This window comes from Mauremys mutica, chromosome 1, assembly GCF_020497125.1.
Source record: "Mauremys mutica isolate MM-2020 ecotype Southern chromosome 1, ASM2049712v1, whole genome shotgun sequence".
In the NCBI taxonomy this organism is placed as follows: Eukaryota; Metazoa; Chordata; order Testudines; family Geoemydidae; genus Mauremys; species Mauremys mutica.
This window is the reverse complement of record NC_059072.1, coordinates 83,441,654-83,466,552: the sequence shown is the minus strand read 5'-3', so window position 1 is coordinate 83,466,552 and position 24,899 is coordinate 83,441,654. Positions and strand designations below refer to the sequence as shown.

Genomic DNA, 24,899 nt, shown 5'->3' with positions numbered 1-24,899 from the left:
TGGATGCCTCTGAGTCACAGAGGTGGTGTTATTGCAAGATTAGTCCTCCATCCAGGACCACACAGGTTTAAATGTATACTTGAAGGAAGTGATTATTGTTCTTACATAACCTAAAAGAGAAGTCAACAAATAACTTATTCTACTGCCTGGTGCAAAGTCCATAGTTAATTACCACATATAACTAGTAAAATAATAGTTTTGATTCCCCCGGGAGGGCTTTATTGTGGGTGTATAAGAATACCCAAACAGGTCAAATCTCTGTAGTATAACGTTCTCAGCATGTTAAAGAAAAAGAAGTTTTTGTACAAATCCCTGCATTGAATACTTCCTTAAGTCATCAGCCATACTAAACCACCGCAAAATCATAGAGCATGACTTTAGAACCTCATTCTTCTCGCAGCACTACCCAGAAGGAACCTCTGCATTAAGTGGTGGTACACTTCCTATTCATTAGAGTAGACCTTCTAATGGCTACTATCTCCAGTCAGACACTTTTTTTTTTTAAATTTGAAGTTGAGGAGCTTCTTCTGATGAGACCAATATTGTATTTTTAATTCTGATAGTAATTACACCTTACTAACTAGGAGAAGATCAAAATTATATGTATATATTTAATATCCACATTTAAAGGTTCCTTCCTACCCTCGGAGACACATTGCTATAAAAATACTATTGAAATTGATCTATGGACCTTAGCATAAAGAATTGGAAACTTTATCTGTGCTTACCTTAAAATTTCCTTTCTTTGAGTAATAAGATCCACGGATCAAGCCAACTTGGAGGCAAATGGATCATCAGAACAGAGATGGAAATTGACATCCAAAGACTTGGATTTGTTGACAGGTGGAATTTACCATCCCCTGAAGCAGAAGAATTTTTTTCCCCCTCAAAGTATATTTAACACAATTTTTAATTGGGGAAAGTAGATTTGAATTATTCTGATTGTGAAAATTATCTCACCTGGAGGAAACTTCAGGGGCAGGGCATTCCCCTGTGCTAATAACTGACAGCTCTGCTTCTGCCACCAAGCTGCAAACAGGCTGAAGAACTGATTGTAACAGATTTGTGGATATTATTACTTCAAGAAAGGAATCTTTCAGATAACCACAGACAAATTTTCCTGTTTTGTATGTGTATTAAAAGAAAGCTAATTTTTTTTCATCTGAATCCTGTGCTCTTAAGTGGAAGCATAACCTTAAATTTAAAGTACTAATTGATAGAGGCAGGCACTTAAATAGGTATTTTAGTCTGGTAAATTTGGTTCAGTTGTCTTGTAAAGCTTTCTGGAGAATATAGAAAGTGGCATACTTCGAACAGACATAGGAAACATTTAGTTGCATAAAACTAACACTGAGTTTAGCAAACAACCCCCAATTGTTGGACATTCTTTCAACATGGACTGTGTGCTATAGAAAACTCCATTTGCCACGTAGGGTCCTATTGCTGACCTTCTTGCAGCATACTTTTATCCATCTGGTCTATATATTGGATCGGTAAATCAAAGGTGTAAATCTAGAAGATTAAAAACAAAAATTGTATCATGAAATTGTTCTCTTCTATGAACAAAAGGCTGAACTGAGTTAGGTGAAATATTTCAAAGATTTTTTTTGAGGCAATTCAATACTAATTAAAAGAATTAAGCTGCTTCAGCATATGTCCTGCATGTCTGATTCTTGATGACACCTTATTAGTGTGTGGTGTTTTACAGCCTATAAACATGAAAGTTCTTTTTGTGATTCTATTTAGCAGCATTCAAAGATAAGGGGAAACTAAAAATGTTCAATTTAAAGGGAGTGGTATGTCACTGCATGTGGGAAAACACATCATGGTATACTTCTATTAAACATGGAATTTGTTCCCTATGGGTATGCCTGATCATCTGTTGAACTCTGAATGCCATTTTAGATATTGTTTCACTGCAATTTTCAGTTTTTGATGATAAACGTAATAAAATGATAGTTTACCATTTTAAATCCAAAATTACTCCTTTCCACTCAGCAGTTAGTTGTATATTTCTATAATCTATCTGCTGATTTAAAAAAAAAATCTCACTAGGCTCCTGAAGCTTATTGTTCTGCTAAATAAAATGCAGGAAGTTCCTTAAAGTGATACTGTCCGTTTAAAAGCACACTTCCGTCTGAAATTTTATTTCCTGTGTTTTACAAGCACCACCTAAAACAGCTATAACAGAAAGCTTTGTTTGTGAATAAACTCTCAAATAGCACTGTACTATGCACAACACCGTTTCTTTGAATTTGCTAATATAGTAGGTTAAAAAATTAACCAGATTAAATCAATCCTTCCATATTCCTTCAGTGTCAGCAACTACAACACAAAGCAAAATGACTGCATTCCCCAATTTTTTGAGAACAAAGCTTCGTATAAATCAAAACATTGCATATATATAAATAGATACTCTAAAAATCTTAAAATGAAAACTAGGTGCCTTGAAATGTCACAGGATTAAATTGAAATTCTAATAGTGGATCTCCCTAATGGCAACTCCTGGCGGTCCTAGTAATGAATTGTATTAAACCTTTGGGATCCCTTTTTCACTGACTGCCATACATTTTCTCACTTCCTGGACAATACAGACTTCCAAGTATGTCAGATAGCAACTATTGTCATCTTGAAAAGGGCAAGAAACTTTTAGACAGAAAAATGAAATTGTCCCTTTAACCTGGGTTTAAAGTATTTAAGGACCCAATTCTGCCCTCACAGAGTTGCTGCTTCAGTTGAAGAGAAGGCTGAATAGGCTTGTGGCAATTACAACAAAAGTTGGTAATTATAGCCCAGACTAATCCCAGACGTAATTCCACGTAAATCAGTTAATTCTTATGTACTGCGTATGTAAAAAAAATTTCAGTGAACCAGTTCTGAAGATTTTCTTGTGTTAAAGGTGTGAAGTTTTTCAACAAAGTTATGGAAAAGGTGATTGTCACCATGTTTTCACATGTTCTGGAACAATACTGTGAACATGAAGATGGGACAAAACCTAATAACTAAACCATTTAACAGCAATTGGGAGTACCTAATTCTGACAATCATTGTCAGCACCAGTGCATTTTCTTACTGTGAATGGGTCCATTGAGGCTAAGATTGTTTTCAAGGCAGCACAATGAGACAGTGACAGAGATGGGACTAGAGTTTAGGAGCTTTTGGCTCCCAGTTCTGTGCTTGGTTCACTAGAACTCACTGTTTCCATGATGGAACACATCAAGTTATAGTTCGATGCTAGTCATTCTTAACATGATACAACATTATCTCTGTTTTAACACACAACCAAATAAACAATTAAGAGTAGATGCACTTTCCTAAAACCAGGTCATATAATTTAATATAGAATATAAGTCACTTTATCTTCACTTGGAAGCCAACTACTTTCCATTGAAGTTTATATCAATACCTTTAACTTTTTTCCCACCATTTTGCATTTCATCATGTAATTAAAGATTGTATCATAGACCTACAGCACAGACTTCTGCTACTTCAGGTACCAGACTAACTGATAACGGTATGTGTGGGGAAGCTAGTAGGGCGAGTTGAAGCAGACGTTTTTCCAATGGATTTCACAGCTATTTGCTGACAGCAGAAGAATTTTTAATCTTGGGTTCTATTCCACATTCTGAGGGGAGTGGTTCCTAGTGGTTACAGACATACTTGGCCACCCCTCACCTCACCCGCACACAGATACTTCTGCTTCTGGTCTCTCCAACTTGTGTTGTCTTGGTACCTCCTTCACCCTTGCCACCACTCCACGGACCTGGTTCTAGTTTCCTCTGTATTCCAGTCAGGCTGTTGCCTCCTCCATGCTGCCTAGGTACCAGCACTGGGAGCAGTGAGAGCACTGGAGAGAATCTCCCTGTTCTCAGTTTCTGTACCTGTCGCCATAGTGGCTCCTGGCTGCAGGAAGCATTTACATAGAAAGTTCTGCTCAGCCTTTGGCTGTAGCATACTCCAAGCAAATGGAATCTTTTTGTAGAATTTAACTACCAAAGTCTAGCAAATCTCTACTGCACATGTGTGAATTTAAGATTTTTCAGAGGCTTACAACTTAACCAAAATTGGGTGGATATTCACTAGTATGGCAGAAGGCATATCCCTGCCAAATTTCAAGTCCCTGCTCCAAAGCATAGAGCTTCTCAATTAAACATTTGAGATGTTTTGAAATTGGGAAAATCCTATTTTTCCGTAATTCTTCCGAGAAATGCCTGAGCTGTTTTTACAGAATTTTTTGGAAAAATTCAGCAAGGCAGACTCCCTGCTTGAAAAACATCAGCCCATACAGTTAGTTTGACAGAGTTTTAAGCCACTGAGAGCCGGGTCTTATTATAGAAAGTGTCAGTGTAAGTGATTGTAGTAAAGAGGAAATAATCAGTGAAGGCATGTCCCAAGCTATTTAACTAGTGTTTGTGATTTTGATCTGAACAGTATGCAAGCCCTGCGTTCACTTAAGTATTACTATGCTGGTAAAATGTACTTATGTGATGAGATTTGAAACCAATGTCTTGGCCAGTTGTGGCTCTTAAAGATCACATGGTAGTTTTCATAAGACATGGAAAATGAACCCCTGGTGTCTTTGCTATATTCAAACTCTGCTACAACCCTTACAGATTCAGGTAGATACAGTATTTTTCATGTCCTCCTAAAATGTTGTGTAGTATTGCTCTTTGATGTGTAATAGTGGCATTGTGTCAGAGTTGGCTGCACTCTAATGGATGGTAAAGTAATTCCTGCATTCTAACAGATGGTATAGTCCTGCAAAACCTTACTTACAGCTCTTCCTGTGGAAGTCAGTGGGATTATTCCTATGATTAAAGACTACTCATGAAATAGACTACAGGCCAGATCCTGCAAACCATCAGTCTGAGTTGCTGATGTGCTTTGGGATCATTCCATTTTTAAAGGTACTTCACTGTATAAATAGGTGTTCTAAATTCACCTAATTGTAAACTATTTTTACTGTATTCTAATAAAAGATAATGTTATTTGTAATTCCTTCCAACTGAAATGACTGTCTTGGGAATTCACAGGGTCAACGATTTGAAGGTCGGTACTCTAGTAGGTGTTGACAAATATGGAAACAAATACTATGAAGACAAAAAGAATTTTTTTGGTAAGTATACTAAACTGAATATCCTAGTAACTTCATATGGTTTATCTAAATTCTGCTCATGAAATGCATTGCCTGGGTTCCTTATGCGTGATTTGCGTGTATTTTGGAGACCACTCCCCTAATTCAAACACTTTGCAAAGTAGTTGAAGCTGGCATCATAATTGGCAGATTTAAGCTAATTGGGATACCTTAACTGTGAGTTTCCATTGTTTTAAAATGATTGGGTTTCTTCTTTAATTTTAACTGTGAACGTTATGTCTTTTTAATGTTTTCCCATTCCCTTAAGAATTTTTATCGTTAAGATACTGATATGTACACTCTCAACTTTGACTTCTCGTTAACCTTTTTAATTTGGGAATATTTTTATTTAAAAATAGTCATAATTTGGGATTGTGGGAAGGAGTAGTTTAGGGAGACATTCTCCTTTCCTCTTCATTTCTCTGAGATCTGCAGTAGGAGACCCAGGTGCCTGTGTACCTCTTAGGCTTCCCTTCTTCGGAGGGATTTTTATCTTTTGAGAATCTCTTGGAGAGGCATAGTAGTTAGGGCTCTGCTTAGGTAAGGTACATCAGTACCCTGGTGAGTCTTCAGAAGTTTGTGGGAGGAAGGGTAAAAGTCCACCTCTTGTAAGCATCAGTCTCCTAAACACCCAGGAGGTTTATGGAGACTCCTTGAGTGCAAACAGTCCAATTGTCTTCCCATGTACAGCCTTGGTAGAATCCTCTTCCCCAAGGAAGCCAAAATATGCTTTTTTAGGACTTATCTGCATATTGAGGTTTTTGGGAGAGGAGTGGCCTTTGATGAGCTCCCTAAGGGTTTCAGATAGGCTGACCAGATAGCAAGTGTGAAAAATCAGGACAGGAGGGTGGGGGTAATAGGTGCCCATGTAAGAAAAAGCCCCAAATACCGGGACTGTCCCTATAAAATCTGGACATCTGATCACCCTTGTTTCAGATGGCTCTCTGGCCTCAGAAAACCCACAAGAAGGGGCGCAAATGCCCTGTCATCTTCCCCACAGTTCCAGCCCACTGCTTTTTTGTGCGCCCCCCCCCCCCCCCCCGGCCAAAAAAAAAAAGCAGTAGCTAGCTTAGTCTCATGATGGTTGGGTTCACTTTTTGTGTATCATAGAGGTACAGGAGTGTGTAGGTTTGTCTACAGTAGAGTTCTTGAATTGGTGCCAGTTAGCTAATGTGTTTGTAAAGTGTCCTGACAGTTACAAACACTTGTTCTAAGTGCAAATTCAGGTGGCTTACTCTGGGTGATTGACAATCAATTAATGTGAGTTAAAAACTCTAGTGTAGACAATTAGCAACCTCTCATTTGCCAGCAAAGAATTGCCATTAGCTAGCAGGGGCTGCAGCCAGGGGTGTGCATTCCTTTGCTGGCTGCAGCCCTGCAAACTTGCCTGCATGAAGGCAGTAGCAGGGAGTAGTGCTGCAGCCCAGATGCTGGGCTTTCTACAGGGAGTGGAGGCACCAGGGTCCCACAGAGCTGCACAATACTGCTCCCTGTACTCTCCTGAGTTTGGGGCTCAGCACATCCCAGCTCTTCCTTCCTTTGGTGCAGCCCAGTGAGCACAGGGAGAGTTACCATGCGGCTCCAGCACCTGGTCTGCAGCCCCTCTCCCCATTACTGTCCTCCCCACAGCCTCCCCTCCCAGCACGCAGTGCACTACCTCCTGTGCGGTCCCTGTGCACAGATAGGCTTCAGGGACTGTAGGCCGAGAAGGAAGCATTGGAAAGGCTGAGCACCAACCACAGGCAGGTTTGTGGGACTGCAGCCAGGGAAGGCATGTTCTAGCACTTCCTTCCCTGGCAGCTGCAAAACCTGCCTGTGGCTCGTCCTAACCAGCTCAGAGGACCTGCATTCACTTTTTTAGTATGTGTTGGTGGGGCCAAAAATTCCTGCTTTAGGGCCCACAGTGGGCTAGCCCCACCTCTGGTCCTAGTGCTTCCTTCTCTGGCAGCAGCCCTGCAAAGCTGGGGCCTTTCTTCCAAAGAATGTTCTTAATAAGCAACATATCGTTGCCAACATCTGAATCACATTAACATTAAAAGCAGCAAAGAATCCTGTGGCACCTTATAGACTAACAGACGTTTTGCAGCATGAGCTTTCGTGGGTGAATACCCACTTCGTCGGATGCAAGAAGTGGGTATTCACCCACGAAAGCTCATGCTGCAAAACGTCTGTTAGTCTATAAGGTGCCACAGGATTCTTTGCTGCTTTTACAGATCCAGACTAACACGGCTACCCCTCCGATGATTAACATTAAAGTCAATGCAACTGGATTGGTTCTCACAAAATGTTGTTAATAGAAGGTTAAGATCCGAGTTGCTATTAACCAGAATCTACTGTGCCTTGTGTGAGTGATTGGAAAGAGAGCAAGGCCTTGAGAGGGGTGCAACACAGAAGGAAGGATTCTCCTCCTTGGGCTCTGTGCAGGAGACCCGGGAAAAGAAAAATTTGGCTCCTTGTCCTTCCCAGTCCTACATTTAGAGTTGCTAACCAGCAAATCTATTTCCGTTTTGAGATCACTAACTGGAGTATCTCTTCTAGAAGGAAGAGTATGATGAAATAAATACATCACTTCTTAACGATAGAACGGTCTGAGTAACCTAGTTTACTTTGCATTGGCTCCTGATACCGTTAAAGTGTTTTTTCTTTTTACTGAAAAATATTCATCAGTTGTTAAAGTTAATGACCACCTTGCCCTGTAGGTTTGTAGATGTTTACTGAAAATTTTGAAGTAAAATTTTAATTTTTTTAAGTCACATTAGAAACACCCAATAGCTAGAATCTCTCTTAGTTTTAGTAGCAATTTAAAAAAAAAATTTGTTGCTGTGCTTTTGACAGTGGTAGGTTAACAAGTCTTCCCTGTGTTTTGTCATTGTTTTATTGGTAGTGTACTATATGTGTTCTATCCAGATTGTCACTGTATAGGATAATAGGAGTCAATTGTAGATATTTTGTTCATGTACAAAATAGATGTGTATTTTGATTTATGTATTCTGGCTTATGTTTTTATCCTGTTTTAATAGGAGAGCAGTGGCCGGGAGCCTACCTCTGAAGACAGAGCTGCCGCCAGCAGCAGTGCAGAAGTAAAGATGGCATGGTATGGTATTGCCACCCTTACTTCTATGCTGCCGCCTGCAGAGCTGGGCCCTCAGTCAGCAGTCACCACTCTCTGACTGCCCAGCTCTGAAGGCGGCAGCAGCACAGAAGTAAGGGTGGCCACAGAAGTATGGTATTGCCACCCTTACTTCTGTGCTGCTGCTGCTGCTGGCAGGGCGCTGCCTTCAGAGCTGGGTGCCCGGCTAACAGTTGCTGCTCTTCAGACATCCAGAGCTGAAGGCAGCGTAGAAGTAAGGGTGGCAATACTGACGCCCCAAAATAACTTGTGACTCCTCTGCAACTCCTTTTTGGGGCAGGACCCCCAATTTGAGAAACGCTGGTCTCCCCTGTGAAATCTATGTAGTATAGGGTAAAAACACACACAAGACCAGATTTCACGGTCCGTGACGCATTTTTCGTGGCCGTGAATTTGGTAGGGCCCTAGCAATTAGTCATTCACTTGTAAGAGTTCCAGATTCACCCATTTAAAAATAAATTGGAAATAAATACAGTATCAGTGGAAATAACCCTTATGTGCAGAAAATCCAGAAAAATAAAAGGTTAATATGGTTGTGTAAAAATATACATCTATACTAATCCCAGAACGTGTGTTCATAATGGTAAATAATGTTTATTAGCAAAAATAAGCAAATAATAAACAGAAATGATGCTCACGCTGAAACAATAGGCAGTTAGCAGCTCTATGTAGGTTGCTCTCTGGCAGAAGCTACAACCTCTATGTCACTGAATGTCCAGACTCACTGTGACCTTTGGTTTCTGGCTCTGGTCTAAAGGGGACATGTCTATGGCAGCCTCCACTCCTCCATAACTTTGCTTAGGTGTATGCGCTGAAGGTCTTGGCAAGATGGTCTCAGGGATCTGAGAGAGACATAAAGGCCCTGGAGCAGCTACCAAGATTTCCAAGCAGCTCTGTTTAAGGATGGCCTGCTTGTCTCATGTGAGAGTGGCTCTAGAAAAGGTGAGGTGAATGAGCCCTACCTCATTGTTTGCATCCTGGCTCAGCTGTTTTTATAAACAGAATTGCTTGCCGGAATATTTGGACTTTGAGCCCTGGATTTGACTTTGATTTGAATTCTGATTTGAGGAAAATGGCCGTGTTGAGTAATGAGTTTGCATGTTTCAGAATTGATATTGCAGCTCTTCTGGAAACTTGGCTCTTACACACAGGCTTTATAAGGGAGAAGAACTATGCTATTTCCTGGCATGGCAAACCTGAAGGAGTAAGGAGAGAGTATGGTGTAGGTTTTGCTATCAGAAATGAACTTACGTTATTATGTGAAGATCAGATTGCAGTGTCCATATGTATCATGACACTTTGCGTTAATCTAGATTTCATCTGTGCATACACCATGCTCTGTAAAGAGTGATGGTGCCATTGAGCAAAAATAAAATATTGCCACTGGTGATTTGGGGTTTGTGGATTGCCACGGACTCGCAGGGGCGAAAGAAAAATGCAGGCCTGTTATTTACCAGGCTGCACGTGGCAACAGACTATATTGGTAAGGGATGCAAGGAGAGTGTGGGTCACGATGCAAACTGCAGACACACACACACACACACACACTAAACTTAATCAATTTAAAAGTTTTACTGGGGATAATTACAAGGGGTAAGGGAGTAGCGTATGATTAGCTAATAGAGTTAATGAAACTTAAAACACACAATGACTAAAATATCTACTAACAATATTTATAAACAAAGATGCAGCATTTAGTAATAACTGATACTTACAAATACAAACCAACGCATAACGACCGGCAAACGTAGAAGCTCTATTTGAAACACGTGAGCTGAGAGAGAGGCTTCGAGGTGATCAGGCTCGGTTACAGGTATACACAGGACACACGGGTATACACAGAATACACGGGTATACACAGGATTCGTTTTCTTTCTCCTCTCCCTGCCTGCACATGACAGGCAGGCCATAAAGTACCCACTATGACATCATAGAAGTGTCATAGGGGACGGGGCCCAAAACCTGTTTGTGTTCGTTTCTGATTGGCACAAGCAAAGTTTACACCATGTAGGGGAGCAGGTGCCTTAAAGTCTGGCTTCGCCCCCAAAAGGTGAGGAAATGCATATTGGTTTAGAATGCGTTCAACACTGAATGACAAAAGAAGAGGCCAGGGCAATACCGGTATGGGCAAGTTCTACAGGATGCAGACAGGAACTCATCTCAACATGCCCCCGTGCCCTGGCCGAAATAGTTAGGCCGAAAACCTAAACTTCCGAGTCCGACTCCTCATCCCCACCTACGAGGGGATGCGCTTCGGGGGTGGAAGCGATGTAGGCCGAGGCACCAAACTTGTGAATGCAGGCTTTAATGAAGGCACATCCGAGACAGAGAAGAGCAAGCCCAACCGGAAGGGACACAAACAGGGATTGGAAATAGGATTTTTAGGGCGCAAGGCCAAGCCAATTGAGCCATGACCAAAACTGGAAGGACTCTCGTGACTCTCTGACAGTAGAGCTCAACGCTTGCAGGCCTTTAACAATTGAGGACAAATTAGGAGAAATAGAAGGCAAAGAAACGCAACATTTATCAGCAAAGTCAGGATATACTTCAGCAAATTTAGTACAAAATGAGGAAGATTGTAACAAATATTGAATCATTAATGTATTTAGTGCTGATTAATTAAGAAGAGGCCCTTGCCTGTAGTATTAGCAAGCATTTCATTTCGATGGCGTGGGATTGAAACAGCACTTGATCACGTAACATCATATAACCAACAGGGTTAAAACTAACAATAGAGGAGGCAAGGAAGGAAGCTGCTGTCCAAAAAGAGTGGGTTAAGTTAGGGAGGTATTAGCATAAGAGAAACTCCACATAGAACAATTAGAATAAGTACCAACCCAAGTAGGGGCTGGGGTTAAACTATTACCAACAAAAACCCAACAATGAGATGCTGGAACTTTAATACTCTCAATTAAAGGAAAGCTATGATCACTTCGACCTGAAGCATTAAGAACTGGAAACACATAAGAATTAAATTGTGAAGAACAATTATTACAAACAGTAAAAGCAGCCCACTGCACATAGGGGGAAGAACAATTTACACTAGATATATTAAATGAAGAAAAATTATAAACTATTGGTACAAATTGAAAGGGTAATGGATATTTAGGTGAGAACTGAGTGGAGCAAACAAGACAATCTTCTGGACTCAGCGCTGACAGGGACTGGTTTCCGCTGACCTCCTGCACCCAGTAGGTGGCAAACCAAGTTTGTAGTCCACCCTCTCCTAAGGGCTCCATGGGCAAAGATGTCGTGAGGGAGAGCAGTGGGCAAAGATGTTGTGAGGGAGAGCAGTATAACAAATACAAACCAACTATAAAATTAAACCAAAATAAATTTTAAATACAGATACATGCAAATACTTTGAGGGTATTTGAGGGTATACTTTTATGATGCTTTGTTATGTTTGGGAGCCAAAGGTGGAAACCTGTTGAAAATGTTTGGTTAGCTTTATGCATAAATTGTTATTTTAAAACATTTTGGTTATGACATTCTTATAACTATAATTAAAAGTGCAAACAAATTTATAAAAAGCCCAAACAAGAAATTGACATTTGTTAATATTATCTTTACCTTAATGTTGAGGTTTCCCCTTACATTTTTTTTTGAATAACAAATTAAAAAAAAAACTTAAAAAACAAAACTGTGATTGATAAAAGAGAATTTCTTTGTTTGCAATTGCATTATTTGTTGAGGCAGAAATATATGTACATATATTTGTAACTGAAACCTTTTTGAACTTTGCACAAAAAATTGGTGTTAATATACTATGATTACACCCCAACCATGATTTTAAAATAGTGTGGTACCACATCTTATATATATATATATTTTTAAAAGGGTATAAAATTGACTTTTGTTGCAACAAAATAAAAATAATTTTTTGAAAAAAAAAATAGTCACGTGACACACACAACATAGACACAACACACACACATGACATACAGGACAAACTTACAATTAAAAACAAATGGCGCCAAAATTCTATTCATATTTATACAAAATAACACAACCAAAAATAAAAAGTAAAAGGGTTAAACATTTGAATAAACAAATTATTACCTTATTTAAAACTTGTAGCATAAATTTGATAAAAATATATTAGTATTTGCCAAATGTATTGTATTAATTCGGTAACAAGGAATTTTGCATTACTTTATATTTAACATTATTTTAAAACTCTGCTATATGGAAATAAGAAAAGCCCATGTTTCAAATATTAGTTAGTGGTTAGAATAAGAAGCAAAGAGTGCACTTCTGTTGCTTGGCAACCATATCTTCAAGAAAGTTAGGAATAATTCCAGCTGTTGCATTCCTGGAGGGTTAAAATAATTAATTTACCGTATTTAAAGTTTTTACCTTGTTTTCTTTTTGTTTCTTGTTTTGTTCTGTTTTCAATTGCTTTATTTTTTGGAGGTTTCTGTAAAAACTATAGCTTTTAATTTTTAAAACAAAAAGAGAGAGCCGAAGTGAGGAGAGGCGGAGGGGGGGAAGAGGGGGTGAAGCGCAACCTAGGAAGGTAGCGAGACCTGAGCCAAGAAAGATTAACTCCATCGAGGTTAGTTATCGCAATAGGCAAAGCTTCTGCTACAGTTTTAGATTCAGTAAACTCTGGGGCTGTTGGCAGAGCTGGATACAGAGGAGTTTTAGGAGCTTCATATGAGGGTGGCAAAATTTTCTGAGAGGGACTGGGGGGGGGGGGGGGAAGTGATGGGCTCTACCTTTTCTGTCTTCTCCTCATTATCATCTTTAGGAGAGCCTGAAGCTGCCTGTTTAGCTGCAAACATTGTGCCCCCGTGGAGGACAGAGCACAGATCAAGGGCCTTGCATATCATGCTAAACAGGACGGTGGAAACAGCCTCAGAGTATCTGCCAGGGTTAAAGGCACAGTATAGCCTTTTAGAGTTTTGCCCGAGCCAAGGGAACAGATCCATTCTATTTTTGGATTAGTCGAATTTTGGCTAGTAAAAAGGTGAAACTGCAAATATTGGAACTGTTCAGTTTCATAATCTGCGCGGTCTGCAGCATGCCACGGGCATGGCCCAACTCCCTTGCATCCTGTTCGTGACGCCATGTGGATTGCCACGGACTCGCAGGGGCGAAAGAAAAATGCAGGCCTGTTATTTACCAGGCTGCACGTGGCAACAGACTATATTGGTAAGGGATGCAAGGAGAGTGTGGGTCACGATGCAAACTGCAGACACACACACACACACACACTAAACTTAATCAATTTAAAAGTTTTACTGGGGATAATTACAAGGGGTAAGGGAGTAGCGTATGATTAGCTAATAGAGTTAATGAAACTTAAAACACACAATGACTAAAATATCTACTAACAATATTTATAAACAAAGATGCAGCATTTAGTAATAACTGATACTTACAAATACAAACCAACGCATAACGACCGGCAAACATAGAAGCTCTATTTGAAACACGTGAGCTGAGAGAGAGGCTTCGAGGTGATCAGGCTCGGTTACAGGTATACACAGGACACACGGGTATACACAGAATACACGGGTATACACAGGATTCGTTTTCTTTCTCCTCTCCCTGCCTGCACATGACAGGCAGGCCATAAAGTACCCACTATGACATCATAGAAGTGTCATAGGGGACGGGGCCCAAAACCTGTTTGTGTTCGTTTCTGATTGGCACAAGCAAAGTTTACACCATGTAGGGGAGCAGGTGCCTTAAAGTCTGGCTTCGCCCCCAAAAGGTGAGGAAATGCATATTGGTTTAGAATGCGTTCAACACTGAATGACAAAAGAAGAGGCCAGGGCAATACCGGTATGGGCAAGTTCTACAGGATGCAGACAGGAACTCATCTCAACAGGGTTATGTCTGTACAACATGCTATTGAACTTTTAACTATAATTATCTTTCATTTTTTTTATTTTGGGAATAATTATTTTTAGCTAATTCAGTGTTGTTTGTCAAATTTAAGGTCGACATAGATGGGTTGACTATACTACTGAAATGAACGGCAAAAATACATACTGGGAAGTGGATGGAAGCATGGTGCCACCGGAATGGTAAACCAACTAGTCTAATAATAATCTTTTTGTGTGTGTTGTATGATTGCGTATTGCAAATTCTTCGTGAAAGTCCTTCTGGCCAGATTTTTATTTTTAGTTAGAAAACTTCTTAGTTTATGGGTTTGAGAGCACAAAGAGAGTGACACTACTGAGTTCCCAGGAGACTGTTTCTTTAGAAAAAGGGTCTCCCTTCATGAACCCAGCCATGTCCCCAGTCGTCTTAGCCCTCCAGAACTATGGATCCCCAAACATGCAAGGTTATGGCTCTTACAGGAACCAGGAGTATCAAGGGGGCACATGTGATTGCAACTGAAATAACTGGTGCAGGGGTGGCCAACCTGAGCCTGAGAAGGAGCTGAAATTTACCAATGTACATTGCCAAAGAGCCATAGTAATACGTCAGCAGCCCCCCATCAGCACACCACCGTGTCTCCCCCTGCCCCGCTCCCAGAGCCTCCCAGCCACTAGCAGCCTCGCCGATCAGCACCTCCCTCTCCCTCCCCGCACCTCCCAATCAGCTGTTTCGTGGCGTGCAGGAGGCTTGGGGGCGGGAGGAGCAAGGACATGGCAGGCTCAGGGGAGGGGGTAAGAAGGGATGGAGTGGGGGCAGGGCCTGTGGCAGAGCCAGGGGTTGAGCAGTGAGCACCCCCCAGCACATTGGAAAGTTGGTGCCTGTAGCTCCAGCTCTGGAGTTGGTGCCTATACAAGGAGCCGCATATTAACTTCTGAAGAGCCATAGGTTGGCCACTCTTGAACTAGTGATAACTGAAGTGACATAGAAGAGTTGATACTACTACTGGGTGTACTAAGACTCAGGTTAAGGCCCCAGTCCTCAAGCTGGTCCATACAGTCAGACCCCTGTGCACATGTTAAGGCCCCGGTCCTGCAGGTTGCCTCATAAGACAGACCCCTGTGCCCACACAGAACTCCATTGAATTCCAGGGGGGTCTGCTTAGGTAAAGGAGGCTTCCCATGTGGGAGAGCTTAGAGGTTCAGGGCTCAACTTGTTAAATGCCTTCTGGGACATGTAGGAGCTTCTGAAAGTCAGAGTGGGCAAGAATGGCTCTTTTACTCTGGGAGCACTTAACACAATATGGACCCTATTACTGATTGGGGCCTATAGGCAAATAACTTAAGCTTTAAACTTAATCTCCCCTCTCTCCAGGCTTCCATCTTCTTTCATCCCCTATTCAGTCAAAAGCTGAGGAGAATTTATGTATGCATGGAGAGTCCAAACTGATTTTTAAAAAGTTGTGCATATGCTAGTGCTTGAGTCCTTAAAAAAAGTAAAAAAAAAAAAATAGTGACTGAACTCAGGGCAGTAGAAGGCCTCAAAGTGGCATTGGGGGAGTTGGGAGTAAGATTGGGGCAGTAGGGTAGCTGGGTCAGGACCCAGAGAGCTGGGGGTGATTCCCCATAGAGCCTGTCCCATCCCCACCTCCTTCCTACCTGTGCCTAGCTCCTACTCCCGGGAACTCTGCTGTCCAGGCATCCCTGCTGCCCAGCTATATATCTGCCCCAGGCTCATAGTGGCTCCAGCCCTTGCTCCCCTGTCTTGTCCTGGCTGCAGTATCCCTGGTGTGCCCTCCATTCTCTTGCCACTGAGCGCCCCATCCTAGCTCCGGCACCATCATCTGATGGCTCATAAAATGCTCTGCAGCTAGCGAGCCCAGGACCAGCAAAAGTACCAGTATGCTGTACTAGCTCACCCCAAAAATCCCAGAACACTGTTCCAGAGTGTTCTGGCATGATTTGAGTTTTGTGTATGTGGTTAACCACCTGAGGAATAGCTGCACTAAAATTTTGTAGGGTGGGGAAAGCTGGATGAAAAAACTCATTTCCCATGTACACAGTGTAAATTTTTTATTAGGTTTCAGTTGGGTAATTGTATTTTGTGTATATATCAAGTAAAACAGCTTTAAACCTTATTGAAGTAATGGAAAACACAGTCGTACAGCTAAACTCCATAATGTCACTGCTATTTTTTTCTTCTATCTTAAAATAAAATTTCAGAAGAGTTAAATGCAAGAACTTACACAGTGCAGTTTTAAGTTTTCAAATTTGAACATGCAAATTTGGGAAAAGTGAAAATTCAGATAGCAACATTAATTCAGTCAGTGTGTATGGAGTATTTTAAAATACTAGTAAGAATATTTAAATTGTATACTTAACATATTATGTCCAATGTGTTTTGAGTTAATGTTTCTATTGGAACCTTAACACAAGTCTGGAAATACAAATTTGCACCATAAAATTGTACAGTATTAATGTAGGGTTTTGCATTTAATACAAAACAATTAAACCAACATTTCAGGCTAGATCATTTAGTCCATAATCTGAGACATTTCTGATCAGCTACATCACAAATGGAAGATAATGTTCTGGGATTTGCAAACATGAGGGCAATTTTTCTGCAAATAGAAGTCATCTGTTTCAGATCCTATAGTTGGTTTTGAAAAATGGGCCGAAAGTAGTTTTCCTGTTAGCGCATAAATCAGTTGTTGGCCACTCTTGATAATCTGTTCAATAAATAATTTGCTGCGAGCAAAAGTTTTGGTATATCTCACTTTTGTATTTACTGGTGTGTACTTTACCTTGTTGGGTATACTGATCCTTTTGGTTATGAAGGCAGCTTTGCTGAAGTCTCTTTCCCATCTCTCCCCCACAAAAGGAAAAAGGATCCTGCATCCCTGCCCTTGCTGGTTAAGGCACTGTGCGACCAGTCACCAGTTCACTGCCTCTTATTGAGTGCAATGATTACCTTCATTTCTCTCACTTAGGCCATGATTCTGCGTCGTGCTCTGTGTAGAATCAGTGAACTGCCCTTGCAGATCACAATACAGGATCAGGGCTGTAGCTCTCTATTCTACTGGGAAATACAATGCTCAGAAGAATATTATTTGAGCCAAATCTCTGTGTTGTCTGGGAATCCCTATAATCCCCAGGTCTGAACCAGCACTGGACTGGGCAACCTGTCCTGGAACCAGCATTTTACTGCTATGTCTGAACCTGGCATTCACAAAGGCATTCATCTTTACTCTCACCAAATTGACCTTATCGTGAGCACCTGTGCAAGGAAGGGGAAACTGGTGCTAACTTTGTTCGCTGTGGGCTAAGTAGTGCCTCTGCATCTTGTCATAGTAATACGGGTGAGACTTGTAAGGAGAACAGGACTGAGAAATTCATTGCTGACTTTTCTGGGACTGTTAGTGCTGCTCTGTGTTGGACTTCATCTGTTTCATTTGCAGCAGAGCAAAATATATATGTCTGCTTCATATGCAGAGAGTGATGAGAACTAAATTGTTTTGAATAAAATAAAGATGATCTGGAATGTAGGTTTTCCCCTCACTAGCAATTTCCCCCATATATAATGGTACCACCAGGCTGAATAATCTTTCTTCTTAAATATTCAGCTTCCTAACCTATTCGTAATGTGGTCTGCCTGAGAAGGGTCATCCTTGTGCTTACATGACTTTCAGTTTTCTGTTTTTCTTATTCCTTCAGTACTGTTATTCAATACTAAAATAAGTAACATGCACTGTTACCAACATACTAAAGAGTACAAAGAACCAATGTTTGTAGTTTAGTCTAAAATGAGATGTTGTCTGAATAGAGATTAGTGACGACACCAAGGTTGCTCTCAACGGGTACCTCTTATGATGACTAGAACTGAACATGTTATTTTTATGGATTCCTATTAGACAAACCTGAAAATTAAATTTATTCTGGCAGTTGTTTCCAATGGGCATACAAGTATAAATGTCTTAGTTGCCTCCATGATATCTGCTCTGAAACTTCTCATTATGGTTCTATAGCTGTGTAGAACTTGTATTGGTACAGCTGCTTTGAAGTTTTATGCTTGTATTAAATCTGCCCTGAAATGAGAACTTTTTGTGTCGGGGGCTAGATTGCACAATGGGTTGGGTGATGGGTCATGAGAAAATGAGTTTGATGGTCTTGCCCCAGTCGCCATTTGTGCATGTCACAAAAACTACTGCTTGCTTAATTAGGCACGATTGTCGGCCTTTGTTGAAAGAAATGCCTGTGAGTGGGTAACTAGAGAATTGCAGACAAGGACTAAAGTGTAGTGGCAGAGCGGTGTAGGCAATTTTGCCGAGTACATGCTGATACCAAGCTGGTTTGAAGTCTGTGCCATCTGTTGCTCACTTTCACAAGCACTAACTTCACTCATAATTTTACTGTTTTGGTTTTCTTTTGTAAAAAAAATTACTTTCAATGGAGGGCACATTTTGATATGCTGAACATTCTGTGGGTTTCTGAATAAAGGTAATAGAAGATACTTTTTTACTGTCTCTTGATCTATAAATTCTTTTTTTCATTGCATTGGATTGCCTAGTATTATTGCCTAGTCTTTTCCTCATCCACAGTCCTAATCATTATATACATTTTTTTTGAGGGTGTGGAAATCATCTTGCTGAGTTTTAGGCTTTCCATCTATTCCTTCATCCTGGGCCACTCCATTCAGTTTGCCTTTTCATTAGCTGTAATTGCATCTTCTGAAGGCAAAAAAGTTTACAGTAGTGTATTGCTGCCTCATGTAGTCTATACATCTCTATTTCTAGATACAGGAAGCATGATTTAAAGATTGCTTGTCCTGGATGGTCAGTGGTATTATCTGAACCTAACCACTGATGTGGTAGAGCAACATATTTCCAGTTCCTCAGCTACTGTCAGCTTATTTAACTTAACCTTGTACACTTTGCCTTTCATATATTTAAAGAATATCACAGAGCTACGGTATTGCCTGTATTTAATGTTTACCACTACTTGAATGATTTATTTATTTATATATGAAGTTTTATACTTTAATTGTACAAAAGATTGTTGCTGTTCACGTATTAGTGTGTATAAACTGTAATTACAACCAAAATGGGGATTCTGATGCTAATATAAATTACCCCCTTGGGATTAATCAAATAATTTTACTTTAGCGCTGATAACAGGCACCTCTGATTATCACAGATTTACCAGCAAAGCAAAATATAACCAGCAAATTAAAATAGGCTAAATACATTCCAGAAATGGGCCAATTAAGAAAATAGGCTAGGCACATACATCTGACTCATTTCTAAATGTGATTTAAATTATTTAGTTTAGATGTGTTAGAGTTTTTCTTATTTAAATATTACACCTACCCTGTGAATGTCTGAATGTCAGTTGATATATCTGGCTTATTTTAAAAACTATCTGAATGTCAGTTGACTGTTTGATTTCTTCACTGAGTTATGGAATTGCTTTCTGCAAATCACCAGAAGACCTTAAAGCTTGCTGGTTTTTAGCTGCTAAAGCACAGTGCTTCCATTTTAATAGGACATCACTGGCATTCTACCTTTTCTAGTGTGCTTTCACTTGCTGCAGCAAAAGTCCCTACATTGAGTAATGCTGTATCAGTTTCAGTGCATTGCTGGCATAATATACTTGGAGTAGAATAAGATTTTGAAATTTTCAAGGGATCTGAATATAGGGAGAGACATGGTGAACCAAGATGGGTATCTTTCTGGATTGTCATTTATTACTGTGCAAGGGCTATGAACACACCAAATAGAATGTAAAGAGATGATTGTCATTTTAGTTGCTTTGTTCCCCAGCTATTTGAGAGGTAATCTCTGCCAGATGCTTGAGAAAACAAATACCACTTCAGGCATAGGGAAATAGGAATGTGGTGGGGGTTCATGGTATTTGGCTGGAATAAAGTCAGAAAATTCAAACAATATTTATTTCCTCTTGGGATGGTTTTGGAGTTGAGACTGAGGTTAATTATGGATTTGTATGGACTTTAAAATGGAGTGTCTTAAATTATGGTGGTTGTTTTATGCACATTTCAGTGAAGGGTGGGTAGGCGGAAGTGATCTATGTAGTTAATGTATGTTTGTTACTAACCCTGCACAGTGTCATGCTGCGTTTTCCTGTGCAGACATAGTCTAATTTGAATAGACTTTCTTTTGCTGTTTGAGATCATAATCTGAATTTTTCTCCAACTATTCGAGTTTTGCTGATTTTTAGAAGGAATGATGTGCTAGTCTAAAATTAGAAAGGGTCTCTCCCAATGCAGAATTGTCCCTATTGTGTATGCAATAGAACTGTCATATAGGTGTCAGGTTCCCTCCCCGATCTACTGAAGTTTATCAATTTCAAGATTAATCTGAGTTTGGAACCCTACTGGATTTTTATTTACTGTTTCCTCAATTCCCCAGTGTGTAATATCCTCACACAAAGCAGGCAAGCCTCCACCAGGGACTGTTACCAAGCAAAATGGAAATGATTCACCACCTGGGCTCACTGCCACCAATATTCCCTGGACACTATATCCATTCCTATCATACTGGACTACTTCCTCCAACTCAGAGTGTTGGGCCTCTCCCACAGCTCCATACCAGTCCACTTGGCAGTGCTCAGTGCTTTCCTCCCCCCAATAGATGGTGCCTCCATCTTCACACGCGCAGCCACTTTGTTGTCTTCTTTCTTCTTCTTTTTCTTTTATGCCACGTTCTTCTTCGAGTGATTGCTCCTATGCATTCCATTGTAGGTGCGCGCGCCGCGCGTGCCCGGTTCTTCGGAACATTTTTAGCCTAGCAACTCCGGCGGGCCGGCTGGCGCCCCCTGGAGTGGCGCCGCCACGGCGCCTGTTATATACCCCAGCCAGCCCGTCCGCTCCTCAGTTCCTTCTTTCCGCCCGTGACGGCTAGTAGGAACAGTGGAGTGCTCTTGTGCCTCCACAGCCTTAGCATTCTCCGTACCCTTTCTGTAGATAGTTGTGCATAGTTGTTGAATTTCTTAGTTTTCTAGTTATATAGTTAGTTGTATAGTATAGTATAGTGTAGTATAGTACTTAGGGAATTAGAGGGCTTACCCCTCTTCTTCCGCCCCGGTGCGGGCTTATGCCCGGAGCACCGGGATTCAAGCCCTGCGCGGCTTGCCAGCGGCCCATGCCGGTCAGCGACCCGCACGACTCCTGCCTCCGCTGCCTTGGGGAGTCGCACAGACCAGAGAAGTGCCCCATCTGTGTGGCCTTTAAGCCTCGTACGAGGAAGGAGCGGGACTCACGGTTAAAGCACCTGCTGATGGAGTCGGCGCTCCAGCCTCCGGCGCCAGCTCCAGCGGCGCCGAAGCCGCCCTCGACGAGCAGCACACCGGCAGCACCGGGCCGCTCTGGTACCGAACCGGCACCGAAGACCCGGCGCCGCTCCCTCTCCCCGGGGAGGAAGCACAAGGCGCCGAAGACGGCCACCGCGAAACACCAGCGGAAGCCGTTAGCCCAGCCGCCGCCGCAGCAAACGGTGCAGGCTGAGGCAGTGCACGCTAAGTGCACCGGGCCGTTGACTCCGGCGCCGCAAGGCCCGTTGAGTCCGGCGCCGCCCAGCTCCCCGGTACCCACCGAGGAGGAGCTGCGGATGCCGTCGACGCCGGAGGCGTTCGCAACGGCGAGGGAGCTGATTGACCTGACGATGGCGCTGTCGCATCAGCCACCGGCACCACCGGTGCGGACGCTGAAGTCCCTCGGCAAGCCGGCGATGATTCGCCCTCCATCCCCGGGCTCCCGAGGCGACCGCGACTCCAGGATCCGGACTCGGTCCCGGTCCCCCTCGCGCAGACAGTCACCGCCGCACGCCTCTCCAGCCGGCCGGCGATCACCATCGCGACGCCGCTCAGTGTCTCGGCACCGATCACTGCCCCGACACCGCTCTCGATCACGCGACCGGTCGTACTCCCGGCGGCGCTCCAGGTCCCGGTCGAGAAGTCACCGGTACCGCAGCAGGTCCGTGTCCAGGCACCGTGACCATCATCGAGACTCCCGTAGCCGGTCCAGGCGTCGCAGATTACGATCAAAGTCCGGTCCCCGGCGCCACCGGTCGAGCTCCCGGCACCGCCGGTCGAGCTCCCGGCACCGCCGCTCGAACTCCCGCCGACGCAGGTCGACCTCGCGGGGCCACCGATCCCCTTCTCGGCACCGGAGATCCAGTTCCCGACGCCGCCGGTCCCACTCCCGGCACCGCACGGAGCAAAGGTCCCGCTCGCCGCTTGCCTCCCGTGCCGTCCGGCACCACCTTTCGGCACCGGAAGCTCGTCTAACGCCGCCGTTGGATGCCCGCCCAGGCGCCGCCACGGCCCCACCCTGGCCGTCCAGGGAGCCCTCCGTTGCCTCCCATCGGAGCAGTGCGGTGGACTTCAGAGCAGGGTCACTGCCACCGGACCAGGGACCCCAGTATTGGGGGCATTGGGTACCCTGGGCTCAATATGAGCAGGGGCCTCCCCCGCCACCTAGGCAGCCAGGCTCGACAAGGTCTGCGCCAGTGGCTACCGTCAGCAGACCCCCCCCGTCTCCACCTACACCAGCCGAGGCCCACGGCCCACTTGTCGGGCACGACTCGACGCCGCCAAATCACCAGGGAGCGGAGCAGCATCAGCAAGATGCTCTGCCGGGACAATCCTCATCCTCATCTCCCGATGAGGGGGTGGCAGGAGCGGCACCATCAGGGCCCCCACCTATCGACCTCAGGGCACACCAGGACCTGCTCCGCAGGGTGGCAAAAGCCATTAATTTGCCAATCGAGGAGGTCCAAGAGGTCGAAGACCCGATTACGGATGTGGTGGGGGATGGCGCTCCCCTTTATCCGCACCATACACAAAAACAACGCCACCATCTGGCAGTCACCGTCCTCCGTCGCTCCCACAGCGAGGGGCGTAGAACGGAAGTATTCTGTCCCGCCTACGGGGTACGAATACTTATACATACACCCCACCCCCGATTCTCTCGTGGTCCAGTCAGTCAATGACTGCGAGCGTCACGGACAACCGGCCGCCGCGCCTAAGTCCAAAGAGGCCCGGCGCATGGACTTATTGGGGCGAAAGATTTATTCGGCGGGAGGTCTTCAGCTCCGCATCGCTAACCAAATGGCCCTCTTATCCAGATACGCATTTAATATTTTGGGGTGCCTCACAAAATTTAAGGAGCTGACCCCGCAGGACTCGCGGCCCGAATTTTCGGCGCTGCTGGAAGAGGGCAAATTAACGTCCAGAACCCTAATAAAAGCGGCCGTGGACGCAGCGGACTCGGGGGCTAGAACGGTGGCATCCGGCATCACGATGCGCCGCATTGCGTGGTTGCAGTCTTCCACCCTCCCACCTGAGGTCCAGTACACCCTCCAGGACCTCCCGTTCAATATGCAGGGCTTGTTTTCGGAGAAAACGGACGCCAGAATTCAAACCCTCAAAGACGGGAGGATTGCAATACGGACGCTAGGCATGCACACGCCGGCCACGCAGAGACGTTCCTTCCGTCACCAGCCCTACCGACCTTTCCACCAGTCCAGAACTAGGCCTTTTAACAATCGACGCACGGCCCCCTTCCGCCGTAGACCGTCAGGGGGGCGGCGCAACCAGGCCCAGGGCTCGTCGAAAGCTCCGCAGGCTCAGAAGCCGGCCTTTTGATGGGACGCCCGAGGGCCGCCCACCACTCTCCCCCCAGGATCCATCCCTTCTGTTCTCGAATCGCCTTTCCCGTTTCCTTCCGGCATGGTCTGCTATAACATCGGACAGCTGGGTCCTCAGCACCGTCCAGCACGGCTACCGCCTACGCTTTATTTCGCCCCCCTCCCTCCCACCCACCTTCCCCGTCCCTCTTCAGGGACCCCTCTCACGAGCAAGTCCTCCTACAAGAGGTCCAGTCTCTGTTGAGCGTGGGTGCCATCGAGGAGGTGCCTCCAAGCAGGCGGGGCAGGGGATTCTACTCCAGATATTTCCTCATCCCCAAGGCGAAAGGAGGTCTTCGTCCCATCTTAGATCTCCGGGAGCTCAACAAGTACCTATGCAAGCTCAAGTTTCGCATGGTAACCTTGGGGTCTATTATCCCTTCCTTGGATCCGGGAGACTGGTTTGCCGCCCTCGACATGAAGGATGCGTACTTTCATGTGGCTATTTACCCCCCCCACAGACGCTACCTGCGCTTCATGGTCAACGAGACCCACTACCAATTCGCGGTGTTACCCTTCGGCCTCTCCACGGCCCCGAGGGTATTCACCAAGTGCATGGCAGTCGTGGCCGCAGCCCTCCGTCGTCGCGCGATCCACGTATACCCATATCTCGACGACTGGCTGATCCGGGGTCGCTCGCAAGAGTTGGTGACAGCTCAGGTGTCCGAAATACTGCAACTGTTTCGGTCCCTCGGCCTTCTGGTCAATGCCGAGAAGTCCCAGTTAGTTCCGGCGCAGCGCCTCGAGTTCATAGGAGCGGTCCTCGACTCCAACCTCGCCAGAGCCTGCCTCCCTCGCCCTCGGCACGAGACGATGGTCTCACTAATCCAAGCCCTGCAGGCCTTCCCTTCCACGACGGTGAGGTCCTGCCTCCGCCTGCTGGGTCACATGGCAGCGTGCACCTTTGTGACCGCAAACGCAAGACTCAGGCTTCGTCCGTTCCAGATGTGGCTGGCATCAGTATACCGCCCCCACCGCGACCCTATAGATCTACTGGTCACGGTCCCGCACCCCACTCTACAGTCGCTCAACTGGTGGCTGCATCCGGAGATAGTCTGCGCAGGGGTTCTCTTCCGCCCCCCTCGCCCGTCGGTCACCCTGAC

At 44.1% G+C, this 24,899-nt stretch overlaps 1 protein-coding gene across 1 annotated transcript in view; it reads left to right on the top strand.

Moving 5' to 3' along the window:
* The window catches only part of NDUFA12 (NADH:ubiquinone oxidoreductase subunit A12), a 43,635-nt gene that overhangs the window by 6,243 nt on the left and 12,493 nt on the right, over positions 1-24,899 (top strand). Inside the window, exons 2-3 of the mRNA XM_045002041.1 lie at positions 5,034-5,116; positions 14,215-14,302. Of these exons, the coding sequence (XP_044857976.1) occupies positions 5,034-5,116; positions 14,215-14,302 (171 nt within the window). The remainder of the gene's footprint in view (positions 1-5,033; positions 5,117-14,214; positions 14,303-24,899) is intronic.